Source organism: Cnephaeus nilssonii (genome assembly GCF_951640355.1).
Source record: "Cnephaeus nilssonii genome assembly, chromosome: 11".
Lineage (NCBI taxonomy): Eukaryota > Metazoa > Chordata > Mammalia > Chiroptera > Vespertilionidae > Cnephaeus > Cnephaeus nilssonii.
In genome coordinates, this window is record NC_137082.1 from 16044086 (window position 1) to 16062410 (window position 18325).

Consider the following 18325-nt stretch of genomic DNA (forward strand, 5'->3'; position numbering starts at 1 on the left):
GCTGCAATTTGTTCTGTTTTGGTAATTTATTATTATTTTTAGTAAAGGAATGTCATTGAGAATTTGGTGAAAAGGCAGCTGTCATTCGCAGATGTTACATCAAAATCAAATTTATTGTCTAATTTGTTGCCACTCCTAATTAGAGTAATTCTCTGGATACAAGGGATTTATGTTGTTTCTTTTGTCCAGTTTTTGAAAGATTATCTGATTCACCCACAAGCAGTTGCCAGAAAATAATAAAGAGCATTTATATATAAGATGAGCTTCAGGACAGATGGAAAAAATCTATAGCCTATGATTAACTACTACCTCCTGCTTTAGCTTTCATAACAATTTGGCCATTGAGAATCACTGCTCAGTTGATCTTCCTCAAGAGTTGACATTGTTTTCTCCTTTTTTAGTTGGTCTTTGATATATACATCTTATTCTTTGCTTTCTCCTCCTTCCTTTGGCCAGCCAGAGGCAGGGTGTGAATGTACACCGAGTGGCAAATGGTAGATCCTGCTTCCTATCAGCTCTCATCGTCTACCTCTGAGTACAAAATGTGACTTTGTTCTCAATAAATGTTAATCCTATTACTGCTATTTCTCATTATGATGCCCATTCATATTCTTCCACATTTTTGTGATCATACAACTGTTTTCATAGCCTCACAACTCTTTTTAACCATCTCTACTCACCCTAGCCGGTTTGCTCAGTGGGTAGAGCATCGGCCTGTGGACCAAAGGTTCCCAGGTTCGATTCCAGTCAATGGCAAGTACCTCAGTTGCAGGCTCCTCCCCAGCCTAGGCCCTGGTCAGGGCACATGCAGAAGGCAACCAATTGATGTGTTTCTCTCACATTGGTATTTCTCTCTGTCTTTCCCTCTTTCTTCCACTCTCTCTAAAAACCAATGGAAAAATATCCTTGTGTGAGGATTAAAAAAAATAATAAAACAAAAAAATAAATAAACCATTTCTCCTGAAACAACTTTATTTATAGAATTGCCCTCCTATTTTCTTTCATCTTTTTTATGTCTGCTTTCCTAAACTATAGAGTACATATCTCTTGTACGAATTTGCCCCCAGAATTAGAGAATTTATCGTTGGATGTATTTTCTGTGCTATATCTGAAATTCATTAGTTTGTTTTTTGTTTTCTGCATGAATCCTGTCACACAGCTTCGCCTTTGGGCGGCTTTCACTGGACATCATAGGAGGAAGTGCACTTATTTTTTTCTAGGACTATATTTTATTTTATTTTTTTAAATATATTTTATTGATTTTTTTATAGAGAGGAAGAGAGAGGGCTAGAGAGTTAGAAATATCGATGAGAGAGAAACATCGATCAGCTGCCTCCTGCACAACCCCCACTAGGGATCGAGCCTGCAACCAAGATACATACCCCTGACCAGAATCGAACCCGGGACCCTTCAGTCCGTAGGCCGACACTCTATCCACTGAGCCAAACAGGCGAGGGCTAGGACTATATTTTAAATAAACTCTTTTTTTCAGTGTGGTATTGCTAAAGAGAGAAGGAAAGGATTATTCTTTCTTATTTGTTTGTTGTCATTGTTACTGGAACTAGGCAACAGTGAGTGATTTAGAAGATGAGGACTCGTTCCTTGGTTTTTCTCCTTGGAATTAAGATGCCCACTCCCCCGGTACTGCGTTAAGGAGGAAACACTCAGTTGTCATCACTTGTAGAACTAAATCCCATCCTTCTTTGTTCCCATTTGAGTTTCCTCAGATCTGACTGCTTCCTCTGTACTGTAGGCACTAATCTCAAAACAGCTTTGCCCAGTCTTTGCAGTTTTTACATCTCTGTGTTTTAACTGTGGAGCTCTTTTCTCAAATCCACCAAACAAAAGAAGAGATGTTGCTACGGACGCCTGCTCAGGACACGAGGGCCACGCCTGTCACTCTTTCTCTCTGACCTCTCAGCCATCTCCATGAAGTAAAAGACAGACAGTCACAACAGATCTTGTTCTAGGAATGTGAAGAGAGGCACAGATTTGCTTACTGTCTAGCCCTCAGAGCCTGGGGAGCTGGAGGCCTTCACTCAGTCATTCAGGCAGCATATATCTATTGAGGCTGCTTCATGCCAGGTCACTGTGCCCAGTAATATAGATCTTATAATTGTCTTGGCTAATTTATGTCTTTTTATTTCCATATAAATTTAGAATAAGCTTGTCCATATCTATAAAAAGAGCTTACTAGAATTTTTATTTGGTTTGTGCAGAATCTATAACTCAATTTCAGAAGACCGGATATCTTAACAGTATGGAAACTTCCAATCCGTGAACATTGTACATCTTTCCATTTATTCAAGTTGTCTTTCATTGTAATTACAGATGTCTTGCAGAGCTTTTGTCACATTTATTTCTAAGTATTCGATGCTTTTGATGCTATCACAAACAGCATTTTTAAATATTATTTTTCCAATTGTTAGTTGCTAACATTCAGAAATATTGGTTTCAAGGAAATATTGTATCCTGTGATCTTTCAAAATTTACTTATTAGATCTAGTTAACTTCCTTTGGATTTCTTGTGTGCACTATCATATTATCTGTGAATAAAAATAACTTTACTTCTTTTGAATCTTCAAGTTCCTTTTTTCTTTTTCTTATTTTTCTTTATTATAATAACAGGATCTTCAAAATGTTGAATAGAAGTGAGCCTTTTCAAATCTCAGGCTGAAAACATTTAATATCTCACCATTAATTATAATATAATACTTTTTTCCTTTAAAATTTTATCAAATCTATTCCCAGATTGCTGGGAAATTTTTTATATCGTGAATTTTTATCCATGCTTTCTTTATATCATGTAGTTTATCTTCTTTATTCTGTTAATATAGTAAATTGCATTGATGAATTTATGAATGTTAAATCAACCTTGCTTTTTTTTTTTTAATGGAAAATACCACTTGGTCAGGATATCTTTTTTGTATATTGCTGCATTTGATTTGCTAACAATTTGTAAAGGTTTTTTACATCTTTGTTGTGAGATGTAGTCCATAGTTGTCTTATGTAAGTTCCTATGGGCAAATACGACCTTTCACCATTGGATCCCAAGACCCTCCCCTGAGACCAATAACAGAAAAAGTGTTCTACAGATTGTCCTTGACACAAGTCAGAAGACATAGGCTGGAGACCCATATTCATTCATTAATCTAAATTATTTAAAATGTTCATTAATTTACTTATTCAACAGGTATTTGCATTCTAACCGTATGCCAGGTACGGTGCTACTTACTGGAGGTTTTGCTCCTCCATCTCCAGCCACTCCTTCTTAATCTTCTTTGCAAATTCTTCCTCATGTCTCCAACCTCTAAACATTGGAGGGCCACAAAAATATAGTCCTTGAACCTCTTTTTGTGCTCATCTGATTATCCAATCTTGTGACTGTAAGCCCCATCTATAAATTAATAACTCTGTAAATCTCTACCCTGAACCCCTCCCTTGATTTCTAGCCTGCTATATATTCTGCTGATTTCATACATTACCACTGGAAATCTAATAGGCATCTCAAACTTAGCATGTGTAAAATTGAGCTAATGACAACCCCCTCCTCCCCCCCACCCCAACCACACACACTCAATCTTCTCCATTTCAGGAAAAGGTGGCTTCCACCTTCCAAGTGCCTGACTACACAACCATGGCATTATCCTTGACTCCTTTTATTTTTTTTTCTCTTACACTTCATTAATAATCCTCAGAGAATCCTGTCAGCTCTACCTTCAAACTATATCCAGAAACCAACCACCTCTTCCCATTTCTCCTGCTACCATTCTGTTCCAAGCCATCATCATCTCTTGCCTGAATTATTCAGTAACTTCCTAACTGGTGTCCATAACTTTCCCAAAAATAACAGCCAGACAGTATCTTTAAAATGTAGGTTAGATCATAACTCTCAAGGCTTTCTTTTTACTCAGAGCAGAAATCTAGAATCCTTAAAATTTCCTACAAGGCCCCTATTACTACCTGTCCAACTTTATCTCCTTCTGTTCTTTTTCTTGCTCACACAGTTGCAGCCCTGTGGCTTCTCCCCTGTTGCTTAGCCATACTAATTCCACTCCCACCACAGGGCCATTGTGTTTGCTGTTCCTCTGCCAGGGGGAGGACTTCATAGCTTGGAGATCATTTCCTCACTTCTATCAAGTCTTTACTGAAATATCATCTTATGCTTAAAGCTCTCCCTGGCCATGTGATCTAAATTTGGAGAATTTCCCCCCTCAAAAAGAGGCCTATTGCTCTTCCCTGCTTTATTTTTCACCTTAGCACCTTTACTTCATATATTTTATGTATTTGTGCTGTTTATTCTCTGAAACTTCCAATAAATTCTAAGCCCAGTGAAATCTGGATTTTTTTTTTAAATTCACTGCTGTGTTCCTAGTGAATAGAATAGTGTCTGTCACATACTAAAAGGTTTTGAATGAGTGAATGAGCAAATGTGAGAGTGAATAAATACAAGAGTTACAAGACAGATCCAATCCTTGACCTCATGATGCTGCCAATCTCTACATTAGTGAATCGAGTCCAGTTTATGAACTTCTGATGGAAAAAAAAAGTGAGAGAGAGAAGGAAAAAAAAACCAAAAAGGCAGACACCAAAACTTCATGGGTTGCCCATATATAGAAGTGGGTCCAGTGAAGGAAAGCTGAGCCTCGTTAAAAAAGAAAAAGAGGGAAATGAGAATAATGCAAATCTTGGAAGCAGAGACAAAGAAGGTTCAAGAAGAATGAGGACTGTGTCTAGTTGCTAACAGGAATAGTCATCATCTCTATTAATAGTTAATATAAATCAAGATCCATGCAGAAATTTTTCCAGTTCCAGAATTGTCTTCAGAAGGATGCAAAGCTAGAGGTATGCAGTGAGATGAGGCTGCTTATTGTGAATAATCCACAGGATGTAGGCACTTAAAAGGAATAATGCCTTTCTGTAAATGACAGCATGAAACAAAAGAATAACCTGGTAACAATTTGTCATTAGAAGCTTTGCTAAAGATAAAGAGGCCATCGTAGAGGAGCATTGTGGAGCAATCCTTTTTGGCTTGATTCGAAAGCCCTCAACCTGTGTCCCGTTAAGGTCAGCATTTATTCTGTGGGCGACAAGCCTTCATGGTCGTGGCAGGTCTGAGACACCCATTGGTGGTTCTCATATCTTCGGTTTGACTTTAACTGTTGTTTTTTGTGTGTGTTTTTTTAATTAAGTGTTTTTCTGTTTTGAATCCACAGGTTCCATTTTTTGGGCCTCTGTTTGATGGAGCCATAGTGAGTGGGAAGCTACTGCCAAGCCTCATATGTGCCACGTGCATCAACGCCAGCAGGGCCGTGAAGTGCCTCATCCCACTCTACCAGAGCTTGTATCTTTTTGCTTTAAATATGCAACTTATTAACTATCCCAGAATCCTGGCAGTTTTTCATCAGAGGTAAGTATTAACAACTGGGCTGAAGAGGGAAGAGAAAACGGTTTTCAGTTAGTGTTGAAATAGCATAGTATGATTTTTATATCATTTGTTAATTTATATTAACTATAATAATTCCATGTTGCAATAAACTTAGAGGTCGTTGTTGTTTTTTCATAATTTAGTCACCTAAGTTTGCACTAAGAAGCTGTGACTAAAGAGATGCTCATATATATGTTCTCGGGTATTTTCCTCAAGTTCAGTCTCCTCCTGCATCCACCCCCATTTGTTGCAGTCTGTTGTGGGGTCACTCAGAAGGCCTACCAGAAACCAGTAGCAAATGAAATGACTCTAATAAATCAAAGAGTGTGGCAAGTGCCACCAGAGAGTACAAACAGCAGTCGAGGAGGAGGTCAGAGGCAGGAGAAGTCGCATCCAGTTGGGAGGACAGGAAAAGGTGTCCTTAACCAAGTTGCATTTGAACTCATCAGTAGGAATGGCTAGAAATTCTTTTGTAATTTTCCCAAATCATTACTGTCACTCCTCTAATTCTTGATCTTCTCTAAAAACAGAAGAAATTTCATTTTTGTAATTTTTATCAAACGTTAATTGGCATGCTGCCACTTTAAAATCCAGGCATGATCTCTGATTATAAGAAAAAGAAATTAAGGTGACTTCATAAAATTGCTGTAAAAGGCACCTAATCTCATAATAAACCTTTGTTTCTAACTGGTATTGATAATGATTATAAACAGATTGCATTTGACCTGGTTCTCTCTACTTCTCCCAACCTAACCATAAGTGATATGTCACTGGAGGTTGGAGGTGAGGGGTGAGTGAGAAATACCATGTGTGAATAGATACAATTTATGAAAAATACCTAGCTTTAAAATCCTGGTCACTTTATTGACTGATATTCTGTCTTTAGATTCAAAAAAAGTACATATGCCATGTGGCAAGTTGGAATTATCATAGAAATTAGAAGTAGAAAAGAGCTATTAGGTCCCATCTGGTCCCTCCCCAGGGGCCAGGGTAGCATTATTCCCTTCAGCATGCTCCCTGATGCTTTGTTCAGGCTGGTGGTGCGTGTTTGGGAGATGGCATTCTTTGCAGTGATTTCTACAGCACTCTAGACTTAATCTTATGGCTGGTATACATTCAGCCTTCAGCAAGGAGTTTTTATTTTGCATGCTGTTGAAAAGAGGTCTTGGCAGAAATGAGAAAGACCTATTCTGCAATCGGTTTGTCAGTTTGCATGTCAACTAGGATGCGTGGGACACTCATCCATCAAATATGTTGAATCAAGGCAAGAAAATTATTTGCAAACAAAAATTCCGTTTTGTATAAGTCCATTTTGATTTTTGTCACGTCACCTTCTCCACCTATCTAACATCTCATTATAAAATGCATGCTTTGTTATTTTGTTGAACATTGCAGATGAGGTTCTTGCCCTGTGCTTCATAGAAAAGACAAAGAAGCTAATGAAGTTCTGTAAAACAGCTAAATGGGAGGAAGGTGAATATGGGGGAAAGTCCTCATCAGAGAGAGTGTGTACACTGAGGTTAGAGGGATGAGAGAGAAGCTGTGCCTGGGCAGCAGAGCAGCATTTTGGCAGGTCACATAGCAAGTACAGGTCAGAGTGTTTGCAAGTGGTAAATTTGTGGGTTTTTTTTAGGATTTTCTGTATGGTCAAGTCCATCAGGATGCTGTGACACATGTCAGAGCAAGTTTTCAGCAGAGATGGTTTTCTGGGTGGCACCTGAGGAAGCCTAGCTTCCATAACCCTTAATCTCATGGCCTGCCTTGCACATTCTATTCTGAGTACAGCATCAAGGCTGCCTGAGCCAGGGCCTCAGGTAGAGAGGAAGTGTAGGAGCCAGGCACATGATCATGAGGGTAAACAGCCAATACTCTCCACTGTATTTATTGTGTCCGATGATTTGTCCAATGATGATGTTCAATAGGTTAGGTGTTTTATTAAATGCATTTTCACTTAACGATGGGTTTAAATTCCATTGTAAATCGAGGAACATCTGTTCATGGAAGTAACACAACTAAGGCTACATAGGGTTCCTTGGTTATTCATGTGAAGTAAGACACCCTTATTTTTTTCTGCATTCAAAGCCAGACCTGGTTCAGATGGAGCGTGTCGCCTCTCCGGGTAAGCAGGTCTCCCGCTTACTCAGCCGTAGACAGTACCACACTTCCCAGGTGCTTCCTTTGGGTCATTCCAAGGTCACTGCAAACTCTAGGCATAACTGGTATTCTGTGCTCATAGGGCAAGGGGCAAGGAACCAGCAGATGACATACTATGTGTATCTCCTCTGCCCATGTGTATACTCTATTGTCTCATCAGACTGAAAGTGTAGAACACAAAATCAAAGGTGCAATTATTAAGAATTTCAAGGTGGCAGCAGCAGAACATTAAACCAAGCAGGGCTTGTCATAAGCAGCTGCTCAGTCACAGACCCATGAAGCCCGTCTGGAGCCCATTCTGAACAGCCCCCTACCCACCACCACCACCCCCAGTATGAGTTGGAGAACTCTGGACCTGGAGTTTATTAGATTTGACTCTCCTTCCTAAAGCTGACAGTATATCCCTTGGCAAAACTGTATTGATTTATGAACTAAGACCCTTTAAGGTATAAAGCAGCTTGTGTGTATGGCCCTAGTAGACACAGTTCATTTAAGAGAGCAAAAATCTGAGAAAGAATTACTATTACAGTTTCCCTAGAATTAGGTATAGTAGTGGGTATTGGCAAAGAAAGGGACATTACTTTGTCAACACGGGCCATTTATATGGACACTGCTGTGTCCTCATTTTGTTTCTGATATTTAGATTGCAATTGTTAAGTAGAACATTGCCAAACTGCTCATTTCATCAAAATGTCATTCGCTTTCTAGGTATCCACATGACTGTTTTATGAGCAAAGGGCACGCTGTTTAGTTCAGATGTTCTGTAAATCCTTTGTACTGACCATAGAGAGCTAAACATTGAACCTGTTAATGAAGAGGCAGTGGTCTTAGTTTGCAGTAGCTGTTTGTCTCCAGCTAATGATGATGCTTAACTGCCTTGAATGGTGTCAGTTGACATTCAGTCTTACATTTAACTAGAAGTAGAAATGTGGGCAGTTCCATATCAATTTTGTTTAGTAATATTCAAGAAAATACAGCACTATTAAGCAGAGGACTGGGAGCATTGTTGGGATGAATATGCCTTTGTTTTTTGTAAATCTTAGGATCTTTTTTAGCAGTAAATCTAGCTTAGAACCTATATCAAAGGAGTTCTTATTTGATGTACCCTGGGCTAAATGATCAAAAAATTAGAACGGTGTGGTGAAGGCTCATGGGAAAACACCATTGACTTACATGATCTAAAAACATCAACACAGTTGGACAGTAGCCGCAGTCACAGTTCAGCCTAGCCCCTTTGTTCCCTCTGGGTTTTCTGGTAACTTCCTTGGCGGGCTACATCCAATCTGTCCAGTGGAGCCTTCGTCCTGTGGCCACTGCTCTTCTGAGTGATGAGGGCCAACTCACCTGCCATCTGCTTTTCCATCCCTTGTGGGCAATCAGAGGGCCCGTGCCTGTGCCTAAGAGTGTTGTAAATGGGAAGCTTGCCACATGTCATGTTTACAGTTCCCAAGCCAACTAAAGATTCCAAAACCAAACCACGTTTGGTCCGTTGATAAAAGTTTCCAAAAGCATTTGAGCCAGAGCTTTCATTCTCCTCCTCAGATAACTTATTTCAGGAAAAAGATTGCACACAATATGCATTGTGCCCATCCGGAGGAGTTCACTCTGAATCAGACAGATGGTGGCTTTTTTAAATAAACGTCCACTTCAACAGAACAATAGTCTCAATGGCACTTGCCATCTCTCCTCTCTGGAATGTCAGCATTTGACTGAGAGAACTGGGCTGCCTAAGAAAAAGTAATTTTGTACCTCATTCTTTCACATTCACATTTAGTTTCATTTGCAATTAGTAGATATGTTTGATAATACCAGAACTTTTCTCTTAGACTCATGACTTCTTAATATTGCCAAGTTTTGTTCTCACTGTATGCACCTTTCAAAATGGCCCTTCTCTCCTGTTTCTTTTCTCTCCAGTGGGATCTTTGTTCTTTTTTCTGAGAAAACCTTTAATTTCCTCCATTTGTCTCCATATACTTAAGAGAGGTGTATGAAAATGAGGCAAGTGGTACTATGTCGTGTATTTTGCCATGCAGAACCAGTTATGCCTTTGCCAACATTTCCTATGTCCCTGCCATGTGCCGGGCATTGTCCTAGCCACTAGGCATAGATGCTTCATACAGCAGTGTGTGGAAGACACACACACGCGCGCGCACACACACACACACACACACACACACACACACACACACGCGCGCGCGCGCACACACACATGATAGAGGGGACAAAGGCATTGCAGGGGCAGTGGAAGGAGTTCAAAGAGTAAGTGAGGGCCTATCTCGGGCAGTGGCAGATGAGTCGGATGCCTACATAAAGCAGGTAGACTAACTCAGTGTGGACTGGCTAGGTTTGCTGGGGTGCAGAGGGTGATGAGAAGAGGATCGAGGACTTTTTATAGCATCACACTAGAAGAGTAGGTTTGGGAGAGAGAAGGGGGAGGAAAAGGAGAAACTAGTGTCTCGGAAAATCAGGGAGGAGAGAATGAAGCTTTACCTTCAGCAGAGTGGTCAAGCAAGACACAGGCTTCTGGGGGGTCAGACGCATGGCCGCTGCTAGCAGCCTCAAGTCTTTACCTAGAGCATTGGGTGTAATAGGACTTAGAACTGAATTGCTTCAAGGAAAGAGGCAAACAGATAACAGCAGCACCAAAAAGAAAGAAAGGATTGTAGTGCCTAAGAATGGAAAATGCATGGGAGAGGGCTGGGCTGAAGACCCGCAGCCAGAGTGGAGTGATACTCCACCCAGGAGGCCTGCACAGAGCTTTTCCAACCCACATTTCTACTAGTACATAGGCTCAAAGACAAAGTTTAGGTAATAGAGATTTACACTACTTCATAATAGATCCAAGGTACATTCTACTAGGGCATCAGCATCTGAGAAATTCTTGGCTGGCCAGCAGTCTCATCACTCAGAAGACACAGGAAGCAAATGAGGGGAACCACTATTTTGGATACATTTCTTAGCGATTTAAAAGACTGGATTTGTGACTGAATATTGCAGAAAGTAATGAGTTTGCGCTTGAGATTGTATAAGAATGGGAGAAAAACTCAAGTAGAACTGTGCCCTGTCATGGGGAAGCACATTTCAAAAAGTGGAGTTCAGAGGTAAAAATGGCATGTTCCCATACATGGGTTGAGGTTGTAAAGGGAATAAGAAATGAGGGATTTTTTAATTATAAAATTAAGACTCTGTCTCTGAGAAAGAAAAAGGGAGGCGTGTAAGAGCAATCAGTGTGGTTGCACAGAGTGGGCCAATGCCTTCATACTCAAACCAGGGTTAGGAGAGGAGCTCCGCCCTGTGCTGACGGAAGGTCGAGTTCTTAGCCCAATCCAGGTTGTCCTCTGTCTTCTTCACATGAGAAGGGACAGCAAGTGTCTTAGTGTAGGAAGAAAAACTCAAATCACTGAGAACACATTAAGAATAAAAAAGAATTGCCCCCTGCAAGTAAGATCCAGCCTTCAAGGCCACATATGTCTGGTTTTAGAACTATTTTATAGTGGAAAAGGTTGGAGGAGTTTGGCTGAGCACAGAGTTAAGATGAGAGAAGAGGGTGATGTGGTAGCCGAGAATCACAAGAACTTTTTTTTATAAATCATCTCTTAAAAAGGCTGCACCTAGTATTGAAAACAGGAAAATTTCCTCATTTCAAAGGATTAAAGCAGGGGTCCTCAAACTTTTTAAACAGGGGGCCAGTTCACTGTCCCTCAGACCATTGGAGGGCCGGACTATAGTTTAAAAAAAACTATGAACAAATGTCTATGCACACTGCACGTTTCTTATTTTGAAGTAAAAAAAACAAAATGGCAAAAACACCCGCGTGTGGCCCGCGGGCCGTAGTTTGAGGACGCCTGGATTAAAGGATGAATTTGGGAATGTTGCACGGATTCCTTGTAAAATTGTTAGACTAGGTTGTTAAATGGCATGTGATACTTCAGAAAAGAATTAATTCACAAATAAAATATCCCAAACACACTCATTCTCAAAAATTAGAGAAAACTTAAAAATATAAATCTTAATTTCTGTAAAACACAAGATAAAGTGTCATAATCATCTGGCAGATAGGAGAGAGAAATGTGGGCCCATGGGAGCTGGTGACTTCACGGTGGCCAAACCTAAAATGCGTTAATTCATGCATCACCCATTGACTGGGTCCCTTGTGTCTCTAGTAGAGTGTGTACCATAGCTCAGCTCAACCCCTCTTCCATCCAACAAATTTATTATCAGCAACTTTCACCAAGATCTAGAATGCCTTAACTAATTTTATTCAGGCAAAATCAGAAATCAGAACTGTCTCAGCAGATGAGCCTGCCACACCCAAACCCCCAAAGTGAGATTAGGAGGTAGGCTGCCATCCTTGACCTGGGTTTGGGTAGCCAGTTGTGAGTACAGGATGAGGGTGATGTGAATTTAGCAGCCACGGTGGAAAAGGTTGGAGGAGTTTGGCTGAGCACAGAGTTAAGATGAGAGAAGAGGGTGATGTGGTAGCCGAGTGCCCTGCATTGCCTGGGCCACAGCACGAGGACTGTGGGGTCTGGGTCGCAGCAGCAAAGGCTTCAGGTCACATTGTGAAGATGTGGTGTGGCCACTTTGGGGCCACACTGTAAAAGAGATCTCGGCCGACCTGGAGCAAGCCCACAGAAATTGTGACCGTTGCACCTCAGGTCTGGGGGAGGAGTTGTTTCAGGAGCCCAGGGGGCTTTGAAAGAGGAGCCAAGGCTCTAGAATATGACCAGTGACCAGAGGGAACCAGGAAGCAGCTGTTAGCTCAGTGTCAAAGCAAACATTCAAAACCCAGAGCCTACAGAACCTGCAGGCCGAATTCAGCCCCCAGATGGGCTTTGTTTGAACTGCGGTTGGCCTCCAGCATTACTCAAAAACATTGAGTTTATCAGCCACCTTAAAAAATGGGAGATTTTGTATTTTAAAAATCTGGATTCTGACTTCTCAAAGAATCAAAACCTTCTTTCCTGCTGACAGCAATCGGCCTCCTTACATGCTGTATGCTCTCCTGCTCCCCACAGCCCAGAGCCTGCCCCTCCACGTCTCCCAGTGTTGAAGCTGGCATCAGGTGCCACCATCATGCCCCCACCCCCGCAGTTGGCCTCCCTCTGAAGGTTGGTGAGGGCTAGTGGGCCAAGCAGGTAAAACAGTGCCTGGTGCCAGGTGGAATCCCAGTGAGTATCACCACGATTATTATCACATCATCAGCCTGAACCCTGCAAATAGTGGAGTTTTAAACCTCTTGTGAAAACTGGAACCACCCAGCTGTGGAGTTAGGTCTCAGGAAGTATTCACTTTTTACCATTGAGGTATTAAAGGCTGGAGGCTGCTCTTCCCTCAGGAAAAGTTATTGTAAGTCTAGCAATCTGTGCAGAAAGCAGGCCGACATCATGCTTGAGGGAATATCAGTAACCATCCCAGCTTTCCTCCTCTCTTCCCACTCTCCCATCTGTGGTAGGTGGTCACCCTCTCATCGCCAGTCCTTTACAGGGGTGTGCTCTTCTTCACTGTGGCCCTGTGGTACGGTGACCCCCGCGTGATTTCCCTTTTGGCCACTCTGCTGCCCTCAACCATAGGCTCCCCTTTGGTCTCTCCTGTGACACAGACCCTTCACCCTCCTGCAGCCTTCTAAATTCTCCTTGCTAGACCAGGCCTTCCTCTGTCCTCTTCTCCCAGTGTACTGTGAGTTGCCCAACCAGGACATTGGTTCCATTCTGTTGATATCCCTCTCACATATACCTGCTATTACATTATGAGTGTATGTGTGTGTGTAAGGACAGAGAAAGGGAGGGAGAGATAATTTGGTTAAAAAAATTGTTTATGAAAAACAATCTATACTAATAAAAGGGTAATATGCTAATTAGACCAGGAGACCTTCCAGGCGTCCTTCTGGAAAAAGCCATGATGGCGGGGCCAGGGCCGAGGCAGAGGCGGTTAGGGGTGATCAGGCCAGGAGAGGAGGGCAGTTGGGGGTAATCAGGCCAGCAGTGGGGGGCAGTTGGGGACGAGCAGGCCGGCAGACAGAATGGTTAGGGGCGATCAGGCAGGCAGGCAGGTGAGTGGTTAGGAGCCAGCGGTCCCGGATTACGAGAGTGATTGGGCCTAAACTGGCAATCGGACATCCCCCGAGGGGTCCCAGATTGGAGAGGGTGCAGGCTGGGCTGAGGGATAACCCCCCCACTTCCACCCCCCCCTGCACGAATTTCGTGCACTGGGCCACTAGTTAGAAGATAAAAGCAAATCATATTTTATAAAATTGCATTTTTCAAAATTTTGAAAGTCTTAATCACCCAATAAATATAGCTCTACAAATAGAATATGTATGTATACATAAATATATTTTCTAAATCCTCTTAGTTCCATTTTTGAAGGTTAGTTTACTGCTGGCTCTCTAACACTTAGAATAACGCTTTACACATGGGGGTACTCAATATTCTTGGGTGAACTGCACTGGCAGAAATACATATTAGTAGTATTCAGGAGAAAAAATAGAATACTAGAAATTACTGATTTTGTGTATATTTTTCTTTATATTGAATGATATAGTATTTTATGCATATTACTTTTCTGTTGCATTCTAAATAATAATCCTTCTGTCACCACCCCAAAAAGTCATGGAAGGATCTTTATGTGAAAATCCTGACAATTAGAATGGTAACTTTATATTTGATTTTGAAATTAATGGAATCTGATTGATTCCATGACAAGTAAGTGAAGGCTCTTCAGTAATCCCATTTCCTTGGAGCAATAAATTTACTTCGTTTTTGAAAGAGAGATTGAATTCAAACAGTGTTAAAGTCAGAAAACTTACAGACAAGTAGAAAGTGGGAAGAAAACCTAATGTTGCTATTAGATCCATGGCCCCCAGGAAGGCGAGGAGTTCAGGTAGGATCTGGAAAGGCCTTAAATAATGTTCTAAATCCTAGGAACTTAGTGGTAGGAGTTATTTTTTTTAATTCTTAATTGTATGTAAATTTTATACACGTAAATAAAACGCCTGCAATGCCTAAGGGAAGCTCTCCACATGTCGGAGACCTGGAGCAGGCTGGGCCTTGGCTGGGCATGCAAATACTGACAGCTGAAGTCACTTGTTGGAAAGTCCGCAAACTCTGGTTACAGCTGCATTTGTCAGTAGCTTTAAGGGAAGTGTAATCAGCCAGAGAGATTAATTTGCATCTCAATTAGAACTGAGTTGGGAGGAAGCACTAAGGTCTGATTGGGGAAGGTTGGGGAAGAAATCTCACCAAGCACAAAAGCCTCCCTGGCTCCGTCCTCCAGCTGAGTGGAGGACAATATCTGAGGCTTCGTTTCCATAGGGACGGGAAGCCTGCTGGGCCCCAGAAGAATCTCGGGTTTGCACCGTAATCATTTGGTCATGATGACACAAATTCCGCTGTTGTTCCCAAATACATATTGCTGGTAGAAAAGTGGAAATGGTCATCATGTCAAAAGCATGCAAGAGGGAATTTGCTGACCCTACTTACCTTTTTTCTTGATGCTGCTAGGATTTCTAAGCATTTAACATTTATTCATGTTTGAATATTCAAAGAGCAAAAGGTCATTCCATAAATGACAATATTTCTTTAGCATTCAGCTGGTTACTTTGGAAATGGCACCGCTTCAAGGGGAGCCATTATTCCGGATTCTCCCACGTCTTCAGCAGTAAGCAAACAAGATCATGAATTTAGAAATGCAGGCAAGGAGGAAATGTGGAATCTCCTGACCATGGAGCAGGGAAGAAATTCTGGCCAGTACAGGCCTCTTTAGAATCCTAACGAAACTGAAAGAAGGATCCTTGCCCTTAACATTAAAAAGCAAAAAGTTGCATTCGTTTTAAATCTTTCCTTCAAATATCATCTATGGTCATTTTCACAGGCTATGTTATTTACCTCAGACAGATCCCTTTTTTTTGGAAAAGATATTCATATTCTCAAAATTCTGTACCTGGGCCTAGTGAGAGCTGAGACTGTCTGAGCATTTATCCATGCAGGTTACCCTGCCATAACCAGGAAGGGCTCACCGTTGGCATTTTGGGAGGAAGACTTTTATTTCCAGTTTATTTTGTTCTCTCTTAGATAGTTAATTCATTGGTTCCGGCTTCAAAGTAAGAAAACAAACAAGAAAGAGTGAGGAAAAGCTGAATCCTACGTTATAAACTTAAAAAAAAAAATTTAAATCAGGTTTTTTAATTTCTCTTCACATTCTGGAAAGGGGAAGGAACAAGTTTCCTAAGGACAAGATCTTCCAGTGCCCACAGACTGAAATAACACATTGCAGCGAGACATCAGAACATCCTAATCCAACATTAATCAAATTTCAGTTTACTAATTATCAGCCCTATTCTGAAAGGAACATAATGCCATAAACAGCATCCGCAGAACATTTAGTAGACTCTGGGATTATCAGCAATATATTTGAAAGTAAGACTTTCTGTTATTCAAATCTCCGAAAAGAATAATACATGCCTTATTATAATAAGAGATTGTGCAAAGCCGAAGAAGGACAAAGCAGGCAAATCCGAATGGTGAGAGCCCTTCTGTGCTGTCTGCCTTCGTATGCAGCAAGCTCCCAGCAGGCTTCGGAGCAGGAGTAATTTGCAACACATTCAAGTCAATTTTTTAATCAAAGTAGAATACGTTTTTGGTAATATGTGTGTGAGTACAACCCAAATGCCATCATGTCAGCCTTGAAAGGGTGTCCTTTCTATTTACTCTGTGGAATTTAACCAGACTCTAAAGTGGGCACTTTGAAAGTTGTGCTTCAAATCTGCTTCTGAGGTCCTGTGCTTTGAACGCCTTTGACTTTATTCCCTGGGACTTCATGGAGACCACCGGGGCCAGGGAGGGGGAAGGAAGGAGAGGAGCTCTGAGGATCAGTGCTGATACCCGCCCAGACCCCTTTTGTCATCCCCACTCACCTCTAGACCTATTACTGCCCCCACCCCTGGGGTTGGGTATCCAGTGTGCAAGCCACTAGGGAGTCAAGATACATTTTAATGTTTTTGTGTATTTTACACATGCCTTTAACATAGCCAACTTGAGAAATGCACACTGCTTTAGTTTCCAACAATGCAATAGAAAAACACCACAATATTTTAAACAGACACTTCCTTGGACAAAATGACCTTCTCGTCACTTTTATCAGCATCACAAAATGAAACAATATTTAGTGGCTTATGCCATTTATCTTTCTTCAGCTTATGTCTTCTAATACTTCATTTCAGTCTTCCTGATATGGTCGTAGGATGTAAAAGAGTACAAAATATGTGTCCCTCTGCCATGTCCACTCACTTAACAGTACAAAGCTTTGGTCCTTAATCTTTCAATGATCAATGAAGGGTCTGCCTCCTAAAAACTCGGGATCTGCTTCTCAGGGAACAAGCCAGCCCTTAAGATGCCAGCCCCTTTTGGTTCTCTCTTATTTGCCTATGAAGTGGATATAAGCATATCAGTGCACCCAGCATCCCGGCTTGGAGGCAGATGTGTGCCTGGAAGTGCAGTCTCATACCTCCACAAAGGGCAGGCGAGCTCCTAGCTGATGGGATTCTGAATTTATAAGCAGAGTTCCAGAATTCCCCCAGGGCCTACTTTTCAAAGGCAAATTAGTATGTTTGCAACTTGATCCCCGGGCAACTTTTGACAGTTGTTCTAAGAATAATAAAACAGATGGACAGAATAGATTTTGGGGGTCTCCGTCCAAACTGCCATCCTCAGTGGAATTTAAAGGAGGCAGGAGTTGATGGGGAGAGCTGCTGCTACTCACACTCTGTTCTGCCTTTAGCATCCAAGAACCGTAACTTTCTCCCAGCAGATGATGAAAATTGTCATGTTGTATCTTCCTGTTGAGAGTTCAGCTTGGCTGTGAGAAAATAAATAACATAAGTGTTTTCTTCATATATTTAAAACTAAATGTATTGAACTTAGTTAAATTGAATTTATACTCCCAAGAAACCAATTTTAATGTGAATATGAGAAAGAAATGCAAATTAGTTTTAAGTTTAAGGAGTATTTTCATAGGATTTTTTTGACCCCTTTAAATAATGTAAAAGAGTACAAAATAAAGGAGAGCCTCTTTAGGGTGGCTTAGGAACACTGTCTACTCATGAATTGGGGGAAATAGAACATATGCCTCTCTACCAGGATGAACATTCTCTGCCTGTCACTTCTCTACATTAGAAAACAGCACTTACATTGTCTGGAGGTAATTTTATGAAACAAATTCAAATGTATTTGTGCATAAACACTTCACATAAGCTCCACTTTTTGAAGAATTTCAACCTTCTCTATGTGTTGATTTTAGCTCTTATCAGATTAGGATGGGATGTGTTTTTCTTTTAATTTATTGGCTTCCTCTGAGATAAATTTCTATACTCTTTAGTCATTCCTTTTGTCTGGATTCATTTGCCCCAAATATCACACTTAGGCCAGGAAGATTAAATAAGGTAGCAGATCAACTGTGCTTTTGGAGTTTCGGAGCTGCCTGTTTATAGAAATATGTGTGCTGGGGGCCCCCCAATTTCCTTCGTGACTTTGTGGTGTAGACCATTGTTTAACTAAAATTCCACTGATGATAACTCAGTAGGATAGTAAACTTTTTCCTTTACTTTTTTTTTTTTTTTAAACCTGAAAGCAATGTCAACGCTTTTTCTAGTTCTCCCATTGGGCGGTAACACTGACTGTAGCGATGGGCCCTTAGGGTGAAGGCTCAGTTCTTGGGCGTTTGCTTCCCTGCACAGCAGCAGTTTTC

The 18325-nt window shown here is 41.2% G+C and overlaps 1 protein-coding gene across 4 annotated transcripts in view; it reads left to right on the plus strand.

Moving 5' to 3' along the window:
* The window catches only part of RALGAPA2 (Ral GTPase activating protein catalytic subunit alpha 2), a 294639-nt gene that overhangs the window by 203839 nt on the left and 72475 nt on the right, over nt 1-18325 (plus strand). For all 4 annotated transcript variants that reach the window (XM_079784888.1, XM_079784887.1, XM_079784885.1 and 1 more), the window contains one exon: nt 5217-5344. In XM_079784888.1, the coding sequence (XP_079641014.1) occupies nt 5217-5344 (128 nt within the window). The remainder of the gene's footprint in view (nt 1-5216; nt 5345-18325) is intronic.